Source organism: Chenopodium quinoa, unplaced genomic scaffold (genome assembly GCF_001683475.1).
Source record: "Chenopodium quinoa cultivar QQ74 unplaced genomic scaffold, ASM168347v1, whole genome shotgun sequence".
NCBI classification, from domain to species: Eukaryota; Viridiplantae; Streptophyta; class Magnoliopsida; order Caryophyllales; family Amaranthaceae; genus Chenopodium; species Chenopodium quinoa.
This window is the reverse complement of record NW_018742484.1, coordinates 8083225-8107545: the sequence shown is the minus strand read 5'-3', so window position 1 is coordinate 8107545 and position 24321 is coordinate 8083225. Positions and strand designations below refer to the sequence as shown.

General features: G+C 39.5%; 2 protein-coding genes and 1 non-coding gene across 3 annotated transcripts; all 3 read left to right on the top strand.

Annotated features, from left to right (window-relative positions):
* Positions 1 to 3190: 3190 nt before the first annotated feature.
* LOC110719714 (B2 protein-like) lies at positions 3191 to 6164 on the top strand. The gene is made up of 5 exons (XM_021898703.1): positions 3191 to 4109; positions 4886 to 4986; positions 5178 to 5261; positions 5473 to 5583; positions 5703 to 6164. The coding sequence occupies exons 1-5, from the start codon at positions 3389 to 3391 to the stop codon at positions 5742 to 5744; spliced, it is 1059 nt and encodes a 352-aa protein (XP_021754395.1). The 5' UTR covers positions 3191 to 3388; the 3' UTR covers positions 5745 to 6164.
* Positions 6165 to 7841: 1677 nt separating this feature from the next.
* Positions 7842 to 7913, top strand: TRNAC-GCA. The gene has a single exon. It is a non-coding gene; the product is annotated as a tRNA-Cys (tRNA).
* A 12907-nt stretch (positions 7914 to 20820) lies between these two features.
* On the top strand, positions 20821 to 22619 carry LOC110719292. Its single transcript, XM_021898178.1, has one exon. The coding sequence runs from the start codon at positions 21513 to 21515 to the stop codon at positions 22062 to 22064; it is 552 nt and encodes a 183-aa protein (XP_021753870.1). The 5' UTR covers positions 20821 to 21512; the 3' UTR covers positions 22065 to 22619.
* The last annotated feature ends 1702 nt before the right edge of the window (positions 22620 to 24321 follow it).

The following is a 24321-nucleotide window of genomic DNA, read 5'->3' as shown; positions in this document are numbered from 1 at the left end:
AATAATTTTGGCTTCTTATGATTTCATGGAGTACATGATAGCATTTTATTTTACTTTTTTTTTTTATATTTTTATTTTTCTTTATACGTTGATAATTTTTTTTTATCTTAACTTAAAAAAAAAATTGTTTTTTGAAAATAAAACATAAATAATAACTTTTTAATCTTAACTTTAATAATAACTCTTATCCTAAACAATTTAAATAACTTTTTAATCTTATTTACCATCATGATATGTCGCCAATGTGGCACGACACTTGGCGAAAAGTTGGAACGTCAAGTGTCGCTGTCTCGTGAACTGGCTAAAAGTTTAGCTTTATATATTAGTTATATATGATTAAATGAAATAAGTTTATACTACCTTCATTTCTCAATAATAAAATATTATTTGTGAGACATAAAATATTCCTTTGTTGCAAATAATAAGAGACGAAAGTAGTATAAGTAAAAATCAAGTGAATCGGACACGATTTTACTTATATGGAAGTACTAACTACAACTGATTAAAGGGGCTAGGCTGACCAAAAATGTATTTTAAGCCTGAAAGGTTTTTGGTCCATATCATATCCTTATTAAGGTCAAATGGCTAAATTCCTAAAAGTAAAGGGGCTATATTAAGCAATGGCTAAAATGTCAGGGCATATTGGGCCAAATAAGACCGGGCCTGGTTTCTTGCTAAATTCATGAAAAAAAAAGAATTAAAAACTGTTGGAAATGAAAATGTAAATGGAGGATGTTGAGACCATATGGGCTCTACTCGTTAGGTTAAATAGACAAATGGGCTTTTGGAGGCCTTTTTAGTTTTGATAGCTTGACGATTGGATTTTGATTTTTTATTTTTGCAAAGCATGCAAAAGACCTACTCCGTACAATGTGTTCAGTTATCTGAGGATCATGGAGTGGAGGGACATTTAGTCCCTCCATCTTCCCCAAGAGTGACCTGGGTTTGATTCTTACTTGGTCACCTCACCCTCCTGTGATAGGAGGGTAGCCCCATTTCTTACCGTGTAAAAAAAAAAAAAAAATTATGTTCAGTTGTCCATAAACAGATTAAAAAGAAGACAGATTTATCGGCCCATCTGTTGATGATACTTGGTTTCATGTCTGATCTGGTAAGATATTATTTGAATTAATTCATTAAAAATAAATAAGTTCATCTAAATTATACCTGTTCAGTGATCATGGTCGATCTATGCTAAAAAGGTGCATTATGGGCTAGGCTGGAAAAGTGCTCAAACCTTTTTATCAGATAAAAAATAGTCGATTTTTAGGCTATTTTTTGTCCGATTGAAATTTTAACTAAAACTAATTTTTATGCTACACAAATCTCAAACAAATTGAAATATTGGATTAGCCTGACCCGAACTTGAAGTTTGGTTCAATAATCCTACCCAAAATCCGAGTCTTTTTTGGGCCGAATTGGTTTGGGCTAACTTTGATCACGTCTAACATTATAAATTCATACGGAATAGAAAATAAGTAAAAAAAAAAAAAGTATGATACAACATGTGACAATTTTATAGCTTGCTAAAGAAAAATAGTTTTCCACACCTTAACAAACTAAATAAAGGAAAAAGAAAAAACTATTTTTCTACAAAAGTTTTTTTTTTTTTTTTTAAAACAATCCTTAAACAAGTTTAATTCATTTGATTTTCTTCTTATTGAGCTTTTTTTTTTTATTTCAAAACTAAACTTGATAGAACTTGTTTCAATTGTAATTTGAATTGAATAACTCTTATTTCAAACAAACTAAACTTGTATAAATTTATTTCTCTTTACTCTATAAAAGTTGAGTTTATTTAGATTTTTTTTGAAATAACTTAAAATACAAAATAAGGATTTATTTTGTTCACCTTATTTTCACTTATTTCAAGTATAATAAGTTCATACAAATTTAGATTAGTTTAGTTCAAAAAATAGGTTTTCTAAAGGGCTATCCAACTACAAATAACAAATAAAATAAATTTTAATAAGATTAGATTAGCTCAGATAAGTGAAAACTATGTAAATAGAACCTACCCTATTACATGTCTTTAACTATAAAAGTAAGCATACTCAAAAACACACACACCCAAACAAAAAAAAAAAAAAAGTAAATCTAATTTAAACCATAAAAATAAAGCCATAACTCACCAATACCATAGTGGCATAGACCCATGTTCGGTTCAAATTCTAGCCCTTAATCCACCCCACTTAACAAAAACCAACTTTTGAAACCAACCCACTCATGCACAACATAAGCCCATCACTAATCACAATTAGCCACCACATCTTTATCCCTAATCACTCACTTAAAATCACCCACATCATCAAAATCACTCGTTAAATTCACCCACATCATCAAAACACATGAACAAAATCACCATCAATGTAATATGTACCCCATGATTTCCAAAATCCATGACACAACTCAACCAATAGAAATGCACCATTAGTCTACTTATTAACAAATACCAACAACCTTATTATTTGTCACTCTCATACACTTGTCACTTACCCCTTTTATTTATTATTATTGTCTTAACTTACAACACTTTGCTCTCCTTAGCAACTAAGCAAAATATCCATTTTTTTTACATTTAAAAGTATCTTCTCCAAATGTGAACTCACCGAACATCCTAGAATTATTAGGACATTCCTATGACTTTTTCCAATTATCCGTTCTTCTAGATGCTATCTTTTCAATTTCTTATCTATCTTAATTTTACGCGTTTTATTTTGCCGACGCTAGTCTCCTCTTCGCTCACCTAAACCCACTCTTTAAAATTTAATTATGGAGTATTCTATTTAAGAAAATTAATTTATGTGACTAGAAAATTTCTTGTAATAGCTTAAATATTACGAGTACCCGTTTAGTAATCTATAAAGTACGGAATATTATATTTAATTATTTATAGTACTAAATTTTTTTACTCATGACATTTTGACAAAAGATTAATTAGATAAAACCATATTAAATTAGCATTAATTATGCATAATGATGTGTAAAATTGTTATTAATTTTATTTATAAGATTTACAAATTTACTTTATCAGAGATATTTAATGCTTATACTAAACTCGTAAAACTAATTGACTATATACATCCACTCTAAAACATAAAAAATGTACACTAAATCATACTCCTTATAATTCTCGTGTAACTCTCCTTTTCTTTTGTACAGTTTCATTACCTTTGACAACTTAACACGTTATCTCACTGATTTTCCTTGAACTTTCCTCAAAAAACAACTTTTTCTCTCTCTATATATAACCCCTTTTTCCATCTTCCCCCATTTCTTAACTCTCTCTTAAATCATACACCAAAATCAAACCCACAATTTTATTTTCAAATTTTTTAATTAATTAACCCTTTTTTTTCAATTTTCTCAGAGACATTTCGTCGAACACATGGAGAGCAATAATCAACAATCATTTTTTCAATTCAGCGATGAACTTCGTGTTCACACCTCAAATTTAGCCAATCTTTCTCTCAACGATTCAATCTGGAGCGTCAATTCTTACCCCACTAAGAAAACAGAGGATCGCCGGAATTTCGATATTCGGGTCGGTGGAAATCTCGAGCCCAACCCCAAGCCCAAGGGTAATTTCGTCAATAACAACAACACCCCTCTTCCTAACAACTCCGATTTCAACTCCTTCAACGATGGTTGGAAGCTCGGGTCGGGTATCAATCTCAACGGCGGGTTCAACAAAGGGATTTACTCAAAGGGTAGTATTGGAAATATCAATAATCAGAATGATCAATTTTTGAGGAATTTTAATGTTAATGTTAATAGTATTAACAATAACAATAATGTTATTAAAAATAATAATAATGTTGGATTAAAGGGGCACAAGAATGTGAGTTTGAAAGGGGATGATATTATTGGTCAAAATCATGTGATCGGAGGAGGGAAAGGGAAGAAGAACAAAGAGGTAAAAAAGGAGAATAACAGCGGTAATAATAAGGATAGTAACAGTAATAATGGTGACAGTAAAAGTGGGGTTGATAAGAGGTTTAAGACTTTACCTCCTTCTGAAGCACTTCCGAGAAATGAAACTGTTGGTGGTTATATCTTTGTTTGCAATAATGATACTATGGAGGAGAATCTCAAGAGGCATCTTTTTGGTATGTTAATCTTATCCCATCTTATTTTTTTTTTTTTTTTTTTTTTTTTTTCTTGGTTATTGTTATTGTTATTACATCTTGTAGTTGTTAAGTCTGCGTTGTCTGGGTGTTATTCGTATTACTCGAGTTTGTAAAATGGTATTGGTACATGACAAATTAAGATTTTTTAGTTCGGTCAATTGTGGGATTATTGATTTCAATTAATTTGATTTTAATTGTATTTTGTACGGTATATGATTTAGAATGTTAAAAGGGTATATATTTATATTGGAAGCATCAAGCATGTGGTATTTCAGAGATTGGAAATTTGGAATTATGTGACTTGTATTGTACATGACATGTGTTTATGCAATAGCTATAATCCGTGGAGTATGTAACACGATTTACACGAAACGCTTTCGGTTTCTGTATTTCCTACATTATAATTTGTATTTATTATCTATGTTTATGTATGATGATGCTAAATGAATTTGAATTATTGACAATTCACTAGTCGTTATTATGAGATAAAATCATGCTTATAATCTGACAAATATGGTGCTTCAATATTACAATTAATCTTATATTAAGGGTAGTTTGTACTTGCAAAGGATATAAGATCATGCTTAAAATCTGACAAATATGAGATTAAAGGGTTGATTTTAATATGTTATGTTGTTTTCAATTAATTTTATGTAGCTTTAGATATATGGTTAGAAAGTGGTAGTATATGGTTCTTGATCTATGAAGTGGTTGGAAATGGGCGAGATGATCATGTGTTTTGAATACTTTTACAGGTTTGCCACCACGTTACCGCGATTCAGTGAGGCAGATAACTCCAGGGCTACCCCTCTTTCTGTACAACTACTCTACCCATCAGCTTCATGGTATATATGAGGTGAGTCATACTTTCAATTACTTTACTTAGTGTTGGTGTAGTTAGTTATGACTTGTATGTTACTCATAACTTTAGGTTTGCTGATTTTTAGGAAGGAAACTGACTTTTGATTTACCAGTTTTTCATCAACTTGATTGTGATTAGGTAGTGGAAAATGAGAGCTAATGATATGGTGATTTTTTTTGTTACAGGCTGCAAGTTTTGGAGGGACTAACATTGATCCATCAGCCTGGGAGGACAAAAAGAACCCTGGCGAATCTCGGTTTCCTGCTCAGGTAGATTTCAGTTTATGTATTTTCGCTTACATCAGTTAGTTAGAAGCATACTGGGTTACTTGTTATCTGGATTCGAGTGTCTAGTTGAAAGATTATTTTCTGAAGTATGACAGTTAGGTGTGAGTATGTGTGTATTGATGAGTTTAGGGTAAGATAATACTGGTGTTGTGTGTTTTTGTTCGTGTACTTATCGTCTGAATTTACTTGGTAGGTGAGAGTTCAGTCTAGGAAACTTTGTGAGCCTTTGGATGAGGATGCTTTCAGGCCAATCCTTCATCACTATGACGGTCCCAAGTTCCGCCTTGAGTTAAGCGTTCCAGAGGTAAATACTAAATACCCATCAAACATGATAGGTGTTTGCGTACCACACTTATTTGAGCTATGTAACCTAAAACTATTGAGGTCTTGTTAAGCTGATATCCTTATGCTGTGTGTTTGCAGGCTCTTTCCCTTCTGGATATTTTTGACGAGACTAAGGCTTGAGAAAACACAACCCTTGTTCAGGGGCGTCTATACAGCACACATCATACAATTCTACAAAGTATTAGCGACCAAACTAAGTAGACAGATAGTAATACGGTGTGGTGAGTATGAAGACCGAAGGACACATACTATCAGAGACAGAAAGTTTGTTTATATATATACTTGTAGTATATATGGTAAATGACTGTGACATACGTTTTGTAAAATTGGCGTAGATATGTCACTGGTCTGTATGACTTCCTATTTATGGAAATAAGTACGAAGTATATGAATGATGATACGAGCTGCTGCGAGTAATGATTTTCATGGAGCCTAGCTTACCACAAAGTGGGTGGTGCTGGTGCTGTTATTGTACTAACCTATCTATAAGTGGAATTTTATGGTTATGAGTGATATTTGGTATATGCCGTTTTAAAGATACATGACTAGTCAGTCTATCTTTAATCTTAGTGTTGTTCTTCAGTATAAAGTTGGAGTACAGGTGAAAAGCAAAGAGAGATTCTTTTAGTGAGGATATGTATTTGTGTAGATCTACTTTAACAATTGGTGTTTGAATTTGAAGCTATAGAGGTACATACTTTAGTTCCATCTCCCTCTAGGTTTGATGTATGAAACAAGGATAAGACACAAGAAAAAGGATTTAGAAATGGTAAGTAAGAGGATAATGATAGGAATATTGGATATGACGAGTTGACTAGGATCATCTTGTACAATGATTTTTTTCTTCCTTGGAAATAAGATAGAGATAATAGTTAAATTAATAAACTTATTAACTCTTTTTTTTATCTTCCAATAATTCAATCCTTCTTTGGTAGAATAAGAGGGGTTTAAATCCTTATTCCCTTAATCCCCATTCTCCAAAACAAACAAACAATGTTTTCTATTCCTATCAGCCAACCCTAGCCTCTTATCTCACATTCTCACATATCCTAAACAGAATAATTTCGAGTGCGCGTTCCTTTAACATGCATATGATGCCCTAAGCGATCCCTCTGTTAAGTACTTAAGTGATGTAGAGATGCTTCTATGTTATTTTCCTTGTGAGTTATAGTCATTATTGCTACGAAGTATTAATTTTGTGTAAATTGAAAGTAAAGGTTTGTTGTTGTACCTACTATATCTAAGTGAAGAAATAAGTTGTATAAACGCATTTGAAAGAATAGTTAGGAATTATGATAAGATAGGGGTTTACCACCCAATGCATAACTTAACATAATAGTCAATGTTAACCACTATGTGGGTTGATGTTGAACTATCAATTGTTTATTAAATGGAACTCTTCAATTTTACGCTGCAACTTGTTCAAATCTTGAGGGACATATTCAAACTATGATTATTTCATAATTTTGACTATTATCCGTGATTTTAATGTTTTCTACTAAATATCTACTAATCATAGTCTACGAAAAAAGACATAATTGTATTAAAGAAAATCCATTGCAATCTTAGGACAACGACTTGCCAAACTTGGTTTATTTAAAACTATGGGACTAATCTTTCCTTCATTATGCATTTTCATAATCAGAGAATAAGAGTATACTTCAATTTTTAGGAAAATTAATTTTAGTCGAAGTTTTCTTCAATTCTTTGTAGACGTACATCAAACACTCAAACTCAATAAGTTTAGTTGAACTTGAGATTTTCACGAGCTCATAATTAAATCTATTAATGCTTAGTTATCCAAAATTTGATGTGCTTGATTTTGGTTCGTTTATAATTCAAATTGTTACATGATACACGTTAACTATGTTAAGTTGGCTAGTCTTGACAATTGAGCTTGTAATCGTCGAACACAAATATGTACGGTGTAAATATGTTAGTATAGGAATATCCATATTTCTAATATATCTAAACTCCAAAACATGGTTCAAAATTATGCATAAGTGTTTTTTTTTTTTTACCTTCCCTTCGATTCCAGCTATTGGTTATGATTTTCTTATAAATTAAATTAAGAGATTTGATTAATTTTTGAAGGACTCAGCTTTCAAGGAATCGATTAGATGTGGTGAAATATAAAAGTAGCAAGCGGAAATTATTTCCAAAGTTCAACCTTATTAATAAGGTTATATAATATTTTGAGGAATATTATTCATGCAAGGGTCCATAGCTCAGTGGTAGAGCATTTGACTGCAGATCAAGAGGTCACCGGTTCGAACCCGGTTGGGCCCTTATTTTTTCTGTTGATTTTTAATTACTATTTTTGAAGATTCTAAGCTAATCGTACGCAATATAAGCATTAGTGGCTCAGTTTCCTTATTTCTATAGAGTATTGTTTATGTCTAATATCAACATTTCTATGGAGTATTGTTTATGTCTAATATCAACTTAATGAGCTCTTCATAACATGTACGAGTATTTGGGAAAATACAACTCACCTTCAATAGATAGTGCTGACGATATATATATATATAGACAAGTACATAAGACATAGTACAATGAAAATTCCGTTCAATCCTTTACATGTATAAATAGTTAAATATCCTAAGTCCCTAACACATCACTTTCCTTCTTTGCTCGTAATTTCATCTCAATAAATTAAAGCAGCTATATAATATACACCGAATCAGACAATATCTTACAAAATACGGGTTTGTAAAGAAAACACTTTGTCTAATCTATATTATACTTATACATCTATTAATTTTTGTTCTTAAGAGTTAAGAGTCATATATACAATTGTGCCCTAATCACTCACGCTTTCTTAATTTTTATTTTCACATTCACAAATAAAACAAAAGAAAATTTGTCAGATACAACCTTTTAAAGTGTCCATTTTATTTAAAACAACCTTTTGAATTTTTTTTTGTAACTTCAAACCACATTATAATTTTTTTTTGTCAGAGACAACCTAATGCTACTTTCCGGTGTTGACTCTATTTTTTCTGGGGTTGACCACGAGTATGCGAGACATGTGACCTCTTATATTGCTTATTACACCCCTTTTCCCTCCAATTAACTCTTATTAAAACCTCTGCTTCTCTCTCATTCCTCTTTTTCGATCAATAGGAAAAATATTTTAGGGTAAATTCCTTTAAAAATATCTGAATCTGGGATTTCAAGTTTTCAACCAAGCAATTCATCAATTTCGAACCAGGTATTGTGTGGTTGTTGTATAATTGTTTGTTTCATTTTGTGTAATTGGTGTTTTTGAAAATTAGGGTTTTTTTCCCCCTAATTTTTGAAATCGAATTTGTTTCGGGTGAAAACAATGGGACCTTGCCGAAGGTCCGCTGAAATGGAGAAGGCTGGATTCGGTCCAAGTTATGTTGGGCCGAAGGTTTCCTGCACAGTAAACACACGTAAACTAGCCTCGGGGGTGTTGCCGAGGAAGGCCCCTCCGATGCTAAAGTCAGTACAATGTGTAAGAAGAAGACACTATGCAAGAGAGTTTGTTGCTTGAGGCTTTTATGGAATATATCAGAATATATGAATGAACATATGAATCTATGAATGAATCAGAATGAATCTCTCCTTGAATCTATCAATATGATGGCTTTTATACCTCATTATACATGGAGAGGTTGGGCCTTAGCCCAATTGGCTTGCTTTGTGGGCTGACCTTTGACTTTAGCACAATTGGAGAGTTGAACCTTGACCTTGGGCTTTTAATTGGATCATTTAGTGCTTAGGCCCAATTGGACTAAATTGGACCCAAACAACTTGCCCCCCAGACCCGATTTGGAAGGATGACGGGTCGGGTTTGATTTAATTCAGAAAAGGAGGGAAGTAAATGATTTAATTAATCCAAAAATTTGAATTTCAACCGTAATTAATGAGATAACAACGGTTAAGGCAGATGATTGTGGAAGTTGGACGGATAATGGGCAGTTTAATCACAAGATCATGTGTTTAACGGTTACTTAGTGGAGTATTTAAGAGAAATTAAAACGCAGACTCCTCGTATCCCATACCTGGAGATATAAACAGAGGCGCGTCATCTCTCCTCACTTATTCACCAACACAAACCCAGAATTCTCGAGAGAGAAACCAAGAACCCGCATCAAAACTTCGCAAATTCCCCGAGCATTAAGCTTAGAAACTGAGACTTGCCACTACGAACTCGTAAATCGGCAACTTTCGCTTCAGATTAAGGTAAATTCCTTTGATTTCAGTTTATTTTTCTTCGAATTCGAACTCCTTCCCCTTTTCTTTCGACTTTTTTCTTCGAAATAATCAATGGCAAGAGGAGTTAGAGGTAGAGCCCGTGCTCCAAGAAGAGCAAGGCCGATTCCCGATCCTAGGAACAGGATTGGGACCTGGAATGGACAAAGGCCAGAGTCTGACCCTGCTGAAGGGATTAGGGCGACTCCCCTTTCCTCGGCTCCTCCTCAGAGAACGGAGGAGCCGAGCGCTTCTGGACGGGATGATGAAGTTCCCGCTGTCCTTTGGGATATCCTCCCCGGGTTTTCAGAATGGGAGAATGCCGAAGTTGCTTCGGCCATGATAAAGAACCGCCCCTACCCATGGTGGGTGGAGAATGCCGATCAATATTGATTTGCCGAGCAAATTGAGTTGCATTACGGCATTTTTGAAGCTGATGGGTATTGGTGCCGAATGCCCTCGGCATCCGATAGAATCCATCGTCCACCCCCGGGGTATGTGGGGGTGTACACAAGACAGCTTCAGTACGGGCTGAGGTTCCCTTTGGACGTATTCGTCCGAGACTTGCTGATCCATTACAACATCTCTCTATGTCAGTTAACTCCCACCAGCATCCGAAGGGTGATGACATACTTATGGGTCTGCAAGTTCTTCAAGTACGTGCCGAACCTGCACTGCTTCAAAAAGCTCCATCGGCTAGTGCCAAATATTCAAAGTGGGCACGGAAGCCATGGTTCTGGGTGGTACCGGATTGAGTCCCGGCCCCAATACCTAACCATGTGGCCAAACGACTCTTCAGACAAGGACTGGAGAGGTCAATGGATTTGGGTTAGGGCACCCACAGATCCGGGCCACCCTTGCGTCTTCAGCGCTCCCCGGTACCTCGCTGAGCCTGATCCCGAAATGGGAAGTCTAGGTCCCCCCGCAGATAACGGGGCGGATCCGAACCTGGATCAGCAACATATCTTCGGCAAGCTGCCGAACCGGGGGGGCAGTGGCCGAATGCAGCATATCCCGGAGACTTGGCTCCCCGATACGCATTACGTTTTCCAAGAGAACATGCTAGCAGCTGTTGGCCTCAGCCGAAAGTTTAAGGATGGTAAGCTTCTTCGGCTGGGGCCGAGGCTTTTTAACTATCTCTTTTTCTTCTCTCGCTTCGCTTTTTTATGCTGTGCCAACCTATCTGAACTAACCTTTCCCCTTTCCTTTTTCAGAGCGGGACGAGACCAACGTTGGCATTAACTACGCTCGTCTTGGTGTCAACCGAGAACGAGTTGTAACTGAACGGGCCCCGTCTATCACTGAGCCGAGGCATAGGGAAGTTCATCTAGACTCTTCCCACTTCCAAATTGAGGCTGTTGCTCTGTATCAGAGGCAGAAGCCTTGGTGGAAGAAGAGAGACCCCTGGTTTCAGCTGCTGGACGAAGAAGCTGAAGCTGCCCGCACAGCCGAAGAGGTTGCACGGGTTCTCGAAGCTTGCGAAGGAGGAGAAGGGTCCTCCAGAGCTGCTGAAGCAGAAGCTGCAGCTAGAGCAGCTGAAGAAGACGAGGCTTTGCTGAAGACCTCGGTGAGCTTTCAGACTTAACTTTTTCTTTTTTCTTTTCTTCTTTTTTTTTTTTTTTTTTTACTCACATTCTTCCTCCCCCCTGTCTGTTACAGTCTGAAGAGAGTAACAGACACAGAGAAGGGAAAGCTCCTGTTCGTCCCGAAGACCAAATACAAGGAGAGTCTTCAGACTCAGATATGGACGAGCAGCCCCTTCTGAAAAGGCGCCGAAGGATGGCCATCATCGGCCCTCATGACTTTCAGAGGAGGCCGATGACCATCGGCGTTGCAATAAGGGAACCCGAGGAAGGCAATGGATCGCCGAGGGTTCCCCGGCCACCACCCCAATCACCTCAAAAGACCCCTCCGCCACCTCCTGAGATGGAGGTGGATCAGAGAACTCCCGAATCTAAGGGAGGGGTCCAAGAAGAAATTAAGGAGAGTGCTGCTGAGCACGAAAACAAGGATGCCGTGATGTCAAGTGCTGAGGGCTTCACGGCAGACATCGCAAGAGAGGTTGAGGCTTTCGTCCTCACCCCTGAAGAAGAGGAGGTCATAGTAATTGACTCCTCTGAGAAGGATGATGCTGAGCCATCCAAAGCTAATCAAGCTCCATCGTCATCCTTCCCTTCCTTCCAGACTCTGCAATCTGGAGAAATGGGTTTCTCGGCCCCCCGAATTCCAATCCCAGACCACATCTGGGACCTCATATGGGGTCAGAACCGAGAAGGAGCTGCAGCCTACTTCGGCGATTTTGCTGGCATGTCCGAAGTAGATAGGGCAAGGATCTGGTCGCTGAAGGCCACTGCTGGGATGGGCGAATCCAGCAGATCAGTTCCTGACCCAGCCAGGTCTAACCAACTGCTGATGATGCAGGTAATTTTCCTTGCCTTCATTTCCTCTGAAATTCAGCTCTATTTTTTTTATTTATTATTATTTTTTTTTATTATATTTTTGTCTTCCTGTTTTCAGTTCGTGCACAATCAGACTCTCACTGTAGAGCTGATAGATACCCTACAAGATAGGGTAGACGCTGCTGTGCACGATAAGAAGGTAGCTGAAGAGGAATTAAAGCTTGCTAAGCTGAAGCAAGCAGCAGCTGAAGAGAAGCAGCAGAAGGGTGAGGAGTATGAGAAAAGAGCTGCTGAAGCCCTCAAAACCTTCTGCGACGCTATGAAGAAGGAAGTTTTTCCCCCACTGATGGAAGGGGAAAAATTCCTCCAGGAGCATATGGGAGTGGACGTCTCCAAATTCAAGGCTGCTGTTGAGAGCCGTATTCAGGAAGGAGCTGCTGCACAAGCTGAAGTGCAGCAACGTCTAGAAGCTCTTGAAGCTAGCCGAATGGCTGCTGAAGAGCTGCTCCAGGCCAAAGATGTCCAACTCTCAGAGGCTGCTGCTGCTGCCGAAGCTCAGAGAGCTAAACTCCATGAGGCTGAGGATCAACTGATGACACAAAAAGTTGAAGTGGCCCAAGCTCAGACAAAGGCTTCCCAAGTTCAGCAGGAGCTGAATGAGCTGAAAGGTTCCTCCTCCAAGCTCGCTGATGAGCTGAAGAAATCCAAGGAAGACTTGGAGGAGACCCAGAAGAAGCTGGCTGATGCTGATGCTCTACTCAAAGTCCGTGTCTATACCCAAGAGGAATATGAGATGGGTTTCAGAAACGGGTTCCGAGTATGCCGAAGAGTCTGCCTTCATGCTGAACCGAAGCTGGACTGGTCTAAATGTGCTGAATGGGTCCAGAATCCCGAAGACCCTCATATGAAGTATGCAACTCCAGTCGAAGCTGAAATCCTTAAGGCTGAGGAAGCCGAAGAGGAAGCTGAGAGAATGGAGTTGGAAGCTGAACAGAGGGAAAGGGAGGCTCGGCAGAGTGCAAAGCCCGCTTCTTCTGCTGCTGGGGCTGAGGCCACCATGGGGCTCAACGCTGATCAGTCTGATCCTCAGGCTGAAGCATAGGAACTCGGGAAATCGTCTTCAGAATCTTGCGGTTCATCATGTGCTTAACTTTAGACTTGCCGCTTTCTGAATTTTTTGCCTTGTTTTTTGCTTCAGCTTGCCTTGTCGTACAGCAGTTTATTTTTTTTTGCTTATGTACGTATTTCGGCAGCTGTTATTTTCCGCTTGTGGGCGGCTGCCGATACAGTTTAATTGAACTTGTAGCTCAATTTCTGAGCATGAATTATATATCTGATGCTCTTTTCTTCAGTTGCTTTGTTTTTGAATGCTTTACTGTTTCTGTTTCTTCAATTCTGCCGTACATACTTGCACTGAGAGTGCTTCTTGCCCCCCAGAAATTGAAGTATGACTTCAGCGGAATAAGCAATTTCTTCACTTCTTCAAAATGGGTATCCGAAACACAGGGCCAACTAAAGGCAGTGCTTCTGGGATACAAGTCTTACTGAAGATTGACTTCATTTGAAAGTTGGATATCCAAAACACAGGGCCAACAGAAGGCAATGCTTTGGATATTAGCTTTCTGGGATACAAGGCTCAGTTAAGGCAATATCCCAGAATTGTCCATGGACTAATGTCTTTGGAGAACAAGTCTTACTGAAGTTTGACTTCAGCTGAAAGACCAGTGTTCTTTAAAAAGACGCATATCCGAAACACAGGGCCAACTTAAGGCAATGTTTCGGATAATGGCTCTCTGGGATACAAGGCTCAGTTAAGGCAATATCCCAGAATTGTCCATGGACTAATGTCTTTGGAGAACAAGTCTTACTGAAGTTTGACTTCAGCTGAAAGACCAGTGTTCTTTAAAAAGACGAGTTTTGTCAGCAATCTGAAACCCAGTTACCCGAAGGCGAAGGTTTCAGACGAGGCTGATAAAAATTTTCAACTGTTGCTGTTATCCTTGATTTTCTGTCTATCTTTGAAAAATGGATACCCGAAACACAGGGCCAACTTAAGGCAATGTTTCGGATAATGGCTCTCTGGGATACAAGGCTCAGTTAAGGCAATATCCCAGAATTGTCCATGGACTCATGTCTTTGGAGAACAAGTCTTACTGAAGTTTGACTTCAGCTGAAAGACCAGTGTTCTTTAAAAAGACGAGTTTTGTCAGCAATCTGAAACCCAGTTACCCGAAGGCGAAGGTTTCAGACGAGGCTGAATAAAAAACCCTTAAAGAGTAGATAGAACAAAGAAAATTTTGAAAGGATAAAAAGTTGCAAACATTTATATAAATGGCGGCTCCAAGGCCTTTCATTAGTTCAAAATGTACTTACAAAGATTGTTCTGCCCCGAAGGGTTTACACATGGTATTTTTTCAGTACATCAGCGTTCCAGTGACTTTTCAACTCAGTTCCATCCAACTGCCGAAGTCGGTATGTCCCTGGCTGAAGCTCATCATAAATTTCATAAGGTCCTTCCCATGCAGCTGAGAGTTTCCCATGGATTCGGCCTTTCTGAACTGCAGCAGCATTCCGAAGGACAAGGTCTCCAATTTTGAGAGGCCTTGCATGGACCCTTCGGTTATAAAATTTGCTGATTCTCTGCTTATAGGCGGCCATTCTATCTCGGGCTGAGTCTCTTACTTCGTCGAGGAAATCGAGAGATTCCCTCATCAGTCGCTCATTCTCAACCGAGAAGTGGTGCACTCGAAGGCTCTCAGAGCCAATTTCCACTGGAAGGACGGCTTCGGCACCATACACCAGTTCAAAAGGTGAGTGGCCCGTTGCCTCTTTTTCAGTTGTCCGAAGGGACCAAAGGGTTCCAGGGAGCTCCTCTAGCCATTTGGACTTTTGATCTTCCACCCTCTTCTTGAGGGCATTTAAGATCTGTTTATTTGCAGCTTCGGCTTGTCCGTTACTTTGCGGGTGGCATACCGCTGAATATGCCAGTCTGATGCCGAACTGATCTGTATACCGCTTCAGCGGTAAGTTATCAAATTGCCTCCCATGATCGAAGACAAATACTCTCGGGATGCCAAAGCGAGTGATGATATTCTGCGAGATAAATTTTCTGACAGTTTGCTCTGTAATGTTCGAGGCTGCTTCGGCCTCGATCCATTTACTGAAGTAGTCGACACCAACTATCAGCCATTATCAGCCATTTTTTCTGGTACACAGCCTCTGGAAATGGTCCCAGTATATCCAGTCCCCATTGGGCAAACGGGAGTGGATTAAGGATCGGCTGAAGATCCCTTGCTGGCTGATGGATAACTGGAGCGTATTTTTGACATTTTTCGCATTTCCGAACCAGCTCCTTAGCATCTGCGATCATGGTGGGCCAGTAATATCCAGCCCTCAATGCCTTGTGGGCTAAGGTTCTTCCCCCAATGTGGTTCCCACAGATGCCGAGGTGAATCTTCCGTAGGATATAATCTGCATCTGTTGGTCCCACGCATTTCAGCAATGGGGCTGAGAAGGACTTTTTCAGAAGTTCCCCCCTGAAGACAATGAACCTAGAACTGGTTCTCTTCATCTTGGAGGCCAAAGCTTTATCCTCAGGAGTTTCTCCTCGAAGTTTGAAAGCTAGGATGGGGTCCATCCAACTAGGCTCTGGGTCAGCGCAGCACACTTCAGGTGCTTCGTCGACACTTCTCTCTCGACGCACTTCTACATATACAGATCTGTTCAGCTCGGTAAAAGATGAACTAGCAAGTTTGGAGAGTGCATCGGCTTGAGTATTCTGACCCCTTGGGATCAGCTGAACCTCAAAAGTTTTCAGCTCTGCAATGACTGATTTGATCTTGGCAAGATAAGCTATCATGGAGGGCTCTTTGGCCTCGTAGCTGCCACTGATCTGATATGCAACTAGCTGAGAGTCTGTTTTTAAGCAGACATGATCGGCTTCCAAGGAGATGCACAATTTTAGGCCGGCGATTGCTGCCTCATACTCGGCTTCATTGTTCGAGGCCTTAAAAGAAAACTTTAGTGCATACTCAAAGGATTTGCCTTCGGGAGAAGTTATCACTACTCCTGCCCCCGAACCGTTTTCGGTGGAAGACCCATCCGTAAACACGGTCCAGACTTTCTTTTCACTGTCTAGCGCTTCTTGGTATGAGCATTCGGCCAAGAAATCCGCTAGAGCTTGAGCCTTAATGGCAGCCCTCGGACGGTAGCTGATGCTGAATTCGGTGAGCTCAAAAGCCCACTTGGCTAGCCTACCTGATTTTTCAACCTTGCCGAGAACTTTTTCCAACGGCTGATCAGTTAAGACCACTATCTGATGGCAATCAAAATAGGGCCTCAGCTTCCGAGCAGCTACTACTACCACGAAAGCAACTTTCTCGAGTAGAGGATAGCGAGTCTCGGCATCCGTCAGTGTATGACTGACGAAGTAGATCGGTTGCTGACTCTTACTCTCTTCCTTCAGCAATACTGCGCTGATGGTGGCTGGGCTAACGGCCACATATAGGTACAAAGTTTCTCCTTCAGCTGGGCTAGCCAGCGTTGGGAGTTGAGCCAGATGCTCGCGAAGCTGTTTAAAGGCGTCTTTTTGCTCTTCCTCCCAAACGAGCTCTTTTGTTTTCGGGAGTTTCAGGGCTTTGAAGAAAGGTAACCCCTTATCCGAAGCTCTGGAAATGAACCTCGAGAGGGCTGCCATTCTTCCGGTGAGCCGCTGAACATCCCGCTTCGTTTTCGGCTCAGGAAGGTCGAGCGCCGCTTTGACTTTAGAGGGATTGGCATCAATCCCCCTTTTGCTGACCATGAACCCCAGGAATTTCCCTGACTTCACGCCGAAGACACACTTCTTCGGATTCAGCTTCATTTGATGCTTTCTCAAGGTGGCGAAAGTTTCAGCCAGGTCCTTTACATGGTCCTCTAGTTTTTTGCTTTTGACGATCGAATCGTCAACATAGACTTCCATGTTTCGGCCCTTTTGATCGGCGAAAACTTGATCCACCAGCCTTTGATAGGTTGCCCCCGCATTTTTCAATTCGAAGGGCATCATTTTGTAATTGTACAGATCCTTGGGCCGAAGCACTTAGGCCTTTCGGCTTTTTTGTGCTTGGCTCTCTTTCTTTTTCTTTCTCCTCCTCATCCTTGTCATCATCTGGGCGACTACTGGATGGCTTGAGGTAGTTGCACCTTCGGGCGTCCTTTTGGTTGCCCTGTATCCTTTCGGGGAAGCCGGCGTCTGAGACGTAAATCATCAGCTGATGATAAGTTGAGACGACCCCTTGGATCTCGTGAATTATGGGTCTCCCCAAAATCACGTTGTACACTGAAGGAGCGTCCATGACCAAAAATTCAATCATGACGTTCCGGGCTGCCTCATCGCAACCGATGGTGACAGGAAGTGTCACCTTCCCATCTGGATAAGTTGAAGCCCCATTGAACCCGGATACCGGGTAGGGTACCGGCGTAAGGTGCTTGGGCTTCAGCTTAATTTGATTGTAGGCCTTTCGGAACAGAATGTTTGCTCCACCGCCACCGTCAACAAGGACCTTACTGACGTCGTGGTTGGCCACCGTGGCGATGATCACCAACGGATCCTCATGAGGGAATGTAATCCCCCGGCAGTCGGCGGCTGTGAACGTCATGTTCGGCACCGGCGACTGGGGAGATTGAATGTCAGCGTTGTTCACCTGGTGAGTCAAAGCTCTAAGGTGGCGCTTGTGCTCCCTCCGAGAGTATATTCCTCCCGAGATAACATTGATCGGAGGGAATTTCCCCTCCGGCTTTTTACTGTTTTTCCGGGGGAAATCGAGGTCCTGCCGAGGGTCCTTTGCTGACCTCTCGGATTCTTTTTTCTCACGGTGATCCGCGATGTATTTTTTCAAGTATCCCTTCCGGACCATGTCCTCTATTTGGTCCTTCAGTTGGATACACTCCTCAGTGTTGTGTCCCGAAGACTCGTGGAACTCGCACCACTGATTTTTATTTTTTCGCTGATACCACTCTGGGAGTGGTCTCGGCTTTCGGTAACTCTGCTCCTCCTTCGTCACGCTGTAAATTTTGGCGCGTGGAAGAGAGAGCGGAGTGTAGGACTCGTATCCGCCTGTGTATGAGGCTAATCTTTCCTTCTTTGGGTCGTTGGCCAAAGATTGCTCCGGGGCCTTTGACTTTCCCTTTGCCTTATGGCCTTGGCCTTCAGACAAGGGTATTTGCCTCTGTTTCCCTCCCCCGGATTGAGGTTGGGTTTTCGCTTTGTTCCATTCTTCGGCTCGGATGAACTTATCCGAAGCACTAAGAGCTTCCTCCAAGGTCTGCGGGGTATGCATGACCATGAAGTCTAGGAACTTTCCTGGCTGAAGGCCATTCTGCATTGCAAAAACGGCTAGCCCCTGGTCCAGCTGGGAGACGCTTGATGACTCGTTACTGAAACGGGTCAAGTAGTCTCGGAGGCTTTCGGTTTCCCCCTGTTGCAGACTCATGAGCTCTGCGGTAGTCTTCTCTCGGCGGTTTGCCGTGGAAAACTTGCTCCTGAACTTGGAGGACAGATCATCCCACCCTGTTACGGAGCCTTGCCTTACTCCCTTGGAGATCCACGCTTGCGCGACCCCCTTGAGAGTGGTTGGGAAATATTTGCACCAAGTCGCCTCGGATTTGGGGCAAAGATGCATATGAGTCTCATACGAGGCCACGTGATCCTTCGGATCCGTGGTCCCGTCATATGTGATGTGCGACGGTATTTTAACCGTGGGTACGCGCTCTTCCAGTATCCATTGCTCGAATGGTGAACTAGCGGGTAGCATAACGGCCTTGCCCTTGTTCCTGGCCGAAGGGACCGCGCTCCGCCCTCTTAGAGAGGTAGGAGTGGTTTTCGTCCCTGGCTGGGAAGTCTGGGCCTCGGCTGCAGGGAACGAGAGGCGACTACGCACGCTCGGTTCCTGGCCGCCGAGTCGGTCAAGGACGCTTCTGCGAACAGTCTCAGGTTCTCGGTGAGTAGATTCTGGCCGAGAAGCTGAGCTGCTGCTCTTATGCGCTTCTGGTCTTGAGGATGAGGATCCTTTTAAAAATTGAGGGTTCTTTTTCCTCTGTTTTTCATTTTTCCAAGAATCCTCCTCCCACTCTTCCAGTTCCCGGAAGGAAGGAAGCTTCCCACCATCATGGTCTAACTTCCTCCGCTGATGCCGGGTATGCGGAGGAGTTCGATCACGAGGTGGTGGCATATTTTGTGCCCTCATCGCCTCCATGAGTACTGCCAGCGCTCTTGCCACCTCTTCCGAGCTGGGCCCCGTTAAAGGGGTCCTCGGCCGAGTGTGGGAATGAGGGCGCGCAGCCGATGGTTGGCTTTGGGACACTGAATATGTCCTATGATCGGACTCACCCCTGCTAGACCGAGAGTGGCCCGGCCTATAATGAGAGTCATGAATTACGGGAGATAGGGAATCCTCCTTGTGTGATCCTCCCCTCGAGCCGGCACCCTTGGGAGAGTTCCGGTCCGGCGAGGGCGATGGTGTAGGGGTTTTAGGCTTTTCGCCCGCTCCTTGACGGAGGCTTTTGCTCTTGCGGTTTTTAGCCATTGCTGCTAAGATAATTGCAAGATGATCTTGGTTAGGAATTTGGCTTAAAGATTTTTGAAAGTCCTCCCCACAGACGGCGCCAAATTGTTTCGGGTGAAAACAATGGGACCTTGCCGAAGGTCCGCTGAAATGGAGAAGGCTGGATTCGGTCCAAGTTATGTTGGGCCGAAGGTTTCCTGCACAGTAAACACACGTAAACTAGCCTCGGGGGTGTTGCCGAGGAAGGCCCCTCCGATGCTAAAGTCAGTACAATGTGTAAGAAGAAGACACTATGCAAGAGAGTTTGTTGCTTGAGGCTTTTATGGAATATATCAGAATATATGAATGAACATATGAATCTATGAATGAATCAGAATGAATCTCTCCTTGAATCTATCAATATGATGGCTTTTATACCTCATTATACATGGAGAGGTTGGGCCTTAGCCCAATTGGCTTGCTTTGTGGGCTGACCTTTGACTTTAGCACAATTGGAGAGTTGAACCTTGACCTTGGGCTTTTAATTGGATCATTTAGTGCTTAGGCCCAATTGAACTAAATTGGACCCAAACAGAATTAATGTCAAGGATTTGTCAATTATGCAGCATTCATGGTTTATCTGAAGGATATTAAATGCGCTTGTGGTATCCCTGTTGCTAAGAGGACCTCGTAGACTCATGATAAAATTCTACACTTGTAAGTTTTACAACCATGGAACTGGTCAAAGGGGATGCAACACGTAAAGCGAGTTACCTGGGCTTTTGTATTATTCAATAATTGACCCTCAATTCCCTAGAAGATGACACAAATTTCTTCTTTCCTCTAACTTTAACCATGGCAGCAATGTAAAATAAATTTTTTTTTTTAAAAAAAAAAATAGTGAAGAAGCGAAAATAGGAGAAAGTTTGAACCTTTAAACTAAATTGCATAAATGAATTATTATTGTATTTGGGAACTCTTCGTTAATGGAAGTAGCATTAGTGGAGAAGAATTGCAGAGGGTATTGATGGTGAACAGTGATTTTTGTCTCCAAAATTGAATGAGAGAGAACCACAGGTTTTAATTAGAGTTAATTGGAGGGAAAAGGGGTGTATTAAAAATATAAGAGGTCACGTGACTTGCACACTCGTGGTCAACACCGGATAAAATAGAGTCAACGCCGGAAATTAGCATTAGCCATTAGGTTGTCTTTGACAAAAAAATTTATAATATGCTTAAAAAAAAATTTAAAAAATTATTTTAAATAAAGTAAATACTTTAGAAGATTGTTTCCGACAAATTTTTCCTCAAACAAATCCATACATTACAGCACCCAAAAAAAATTGGTTTTTGATTAGAAAAATTAGTTACGTGGGCAAATAAAGCACTCCTAATAAAGTAATAAACATAATTATAATTAAGTATTGAAAGTACTAGGTTCCAAGCATAAAGTTGTAAATATAGCATCCCAAGGATAAAGTTGTAAATATAGCATAGGTGAAGTTAAACTACCTTCCTCTGTTCATCTGTCCCCTACAACGGTCGATACTTGCATAAATTTTAATTTTAAATTAGCGCCGCACTAATTTTCAAATTAATTTTGACTCCCTAATCCTCCAAAATTTCCCCTCAATTTTCTCTTTCCCGTGACTCCCAATTTGCAATTTCCTATTTTTCATCCTTTATATAAATGCCACCCTCTTTTTTCTTCCATTTTATCAACTGAACCATAATTCCAAAAAATTAAAATGGGGAACTGTTCTTTAAAAAGTTCAGCAACAACATCTAACAAAGTAGTTCACACCACTATCCGAATAATGACGGATTCGGGTCGGGTTATCGAAATAGATGGTCCGAAACTAGCTCAAGAAGTTCTCGATGATTTCCCGGGTTACGGAATCTATCAAAAGGGTCACCTTACATTGCCATTATTCGAAGATGAACTTCTTATTAATGGTCAATTTTACTACCTACTTCCATTTGGGGTGTCTGGTAGTAAGAGTTTATCCGAAACGGTGTCGTCGAGTGTGTCTACGAGCTTCTGGAAGGATCAAAACGCTGCGTTTGAGGTTTTGCCTTCGAAAGGAAATGGTGTTTGGCGGGTAAAAATGGCGATTGATAGTAAAGAGTTGGAGGAAATGATGTCGGGGAATAACGCAGAAGCGTTGATTCAAATGATGAGATCGGCTGCGAAGTCGTCGGAGAAATCGCCGGAAAGGAGTTTAAGGCGGCGATCAATGGCTTTGATTGCGGCAGGGTTTAGAAGTCCGGTGACTCCCCGGAGGCTTACTGCTTGTTGATGCTCTGTTTTTTTTTAAAAAAAAAAGTTTAATTTTTATTTTATGTTATGGAGGTTTTGATTTTGTGGGTCATATTGGACTCACTTTAGAGATGGTGTGTAATAATTTACTAATTATGTACGAAGTAGTTCACATGCATGTTAATTGGACTCCAAGATGGCAAAACAAGAACCTTGTGACTTTGTGAGTTTTTTTTCTTTTCATAATTCATGTGATTAAATTTTGACTAAATGTATACTAGTTTAGTACACAAAGAGTCTGTTTGTTTCATCTAATTTTTAACTTATTCTATCTTAATTTTGATTAAATGTATACTTTGTATTAATTTTTAACTTATTGGCAAATGTAAAAGGCAAAAATTATTGCGTACACTTAATAAAAAACAAGGAAATATGTTAGTTACACGGTTTAATTTAAGTTTTTTTTTATCCAAACAAGCTGAACTTACATTATTTATCAACCACGAATAGCAAATAAACATACATCTCTACACAAAGAGAATGTTACATTTTATCATATTTATAGAGAAGTGAATAGTGTAACTCACTGCACGCTCATAAACAAACTAAACTTACATTAAATATCAACTATAAACAACAAACATACATTTCTTTATATGGATAACAGAAGGTTCCTTTCAGGAATAACTAGCCTTCTGGCCCGTGCAATACACAGGTTGTTTATAGGTATATAATATAAATTTTTAATTTATAATATGTTTATATTGGAAAATAAATAGTTTATGAAGGAGAAGAAGAGGTGTAAATTGAATGTAATTAAAGAAGATATTAAGTTTGGGAAAAGTGAACCAAACAACATTCATACATGTATTGAATTAAAGCTAGTTATTATTATTATTATTATTATTATTTATTTTATTTTTATATATATATATAAGAAAGGGGACCAAAAAAAAAAAAAAAAAAAAAAAAGGATTAAATGAGATGACATGTGACATTGGTGAAAAATGAAATTTACATGTGGCATTATGGGGATGATGGTTTGTGTTTTTAAGTATTAAGTATAGATAAGTATAGATAGATATAGATATAGATGCTTGTTAGAGTAATTTTTAGTTTATTTCCAGTTATTTTGAGGATGTTACGTTTTGTCATATTTATAGACAAGTGAATAGTGTAGCTCACGCTCACAAACAAACTAAACTTATATTAGTTATCAATTAGAAATAACAAACATACATCTCTAAAATTAAATGATTCAGTTGAGCACTAATACAATAATAGAACTTCTAGAGGATTGGGTATTCCATTGTTCGATCAAATACATATATAGGATTGTGTATGCCATTTATCTTTTTTTTTTGGGGGGGAATGGTAGAGCATACAACTGCTGTTATATATGTCTATAACGAAATATATATATAGGATTGTGTATGTCATTTTTTGGGGAATGGTAGAGTGCGCAACTGCTGCTATGTGTACTACAAAATACTATACATATATCGGATTGTGTATGCCATTTAACTTTTTCTTTTTTCTTTGGGGAATAGTAGAGTACGTAACTAATAATATTCTCTTCATTGGAACGATTTCAAAAGTACCAACAAGACTGTATTGACTTTTGGAATTTTTTATTTTTTTCTAACTAAAAGACAATCTATTTTTTTATACATATAAATTAATGCTTAAAGTTGTATATTGGCAAATGTAAAAGGCTAAATTTGTTGCACTCAATAACAATTAACAAACAGGAAAATATTTTTGTTGCACTCAAACTAAACTTTAAAAAAAAAAAAAAACAAACTGAAAACACAAACAAACTGAACTTTTCAAAAAAAAAACTGAAATTTTATTAGTTATATCAAACCAAATCAACAAACATACATCTCTACATATGTATACAAGAAAATTTGATGCAATACTGCAAATAACCAAGTACCCAAAAGCTAATAACTTTAAGTCTTAAGCATACAACTGAAAATTCTTCCTTTGTTTTCAGGGTTTCTAAACTCTACAACTTGAGTTGCACGAGTACATTAGAAACGAGAGATCAAGCATGCTTTATTTGTTGATTCTAATTTGTTAATTGAATTTATATATTGGTACTATTAACCAGCTTGTACCTTTTCCACCTAGTATACATTTCCCGGTTATATTTTATTCAAGATTAAAATATAAGCCGTGTGTGCGCGTGCGTGTAATTAGATTTTTTTAGCAATTACCATGACTTATTTTTAGTTTGGGGTCTTTTAAACTTGTTAAGTAGACAGTTGTGTTATCAGCCAACCATTCACCAC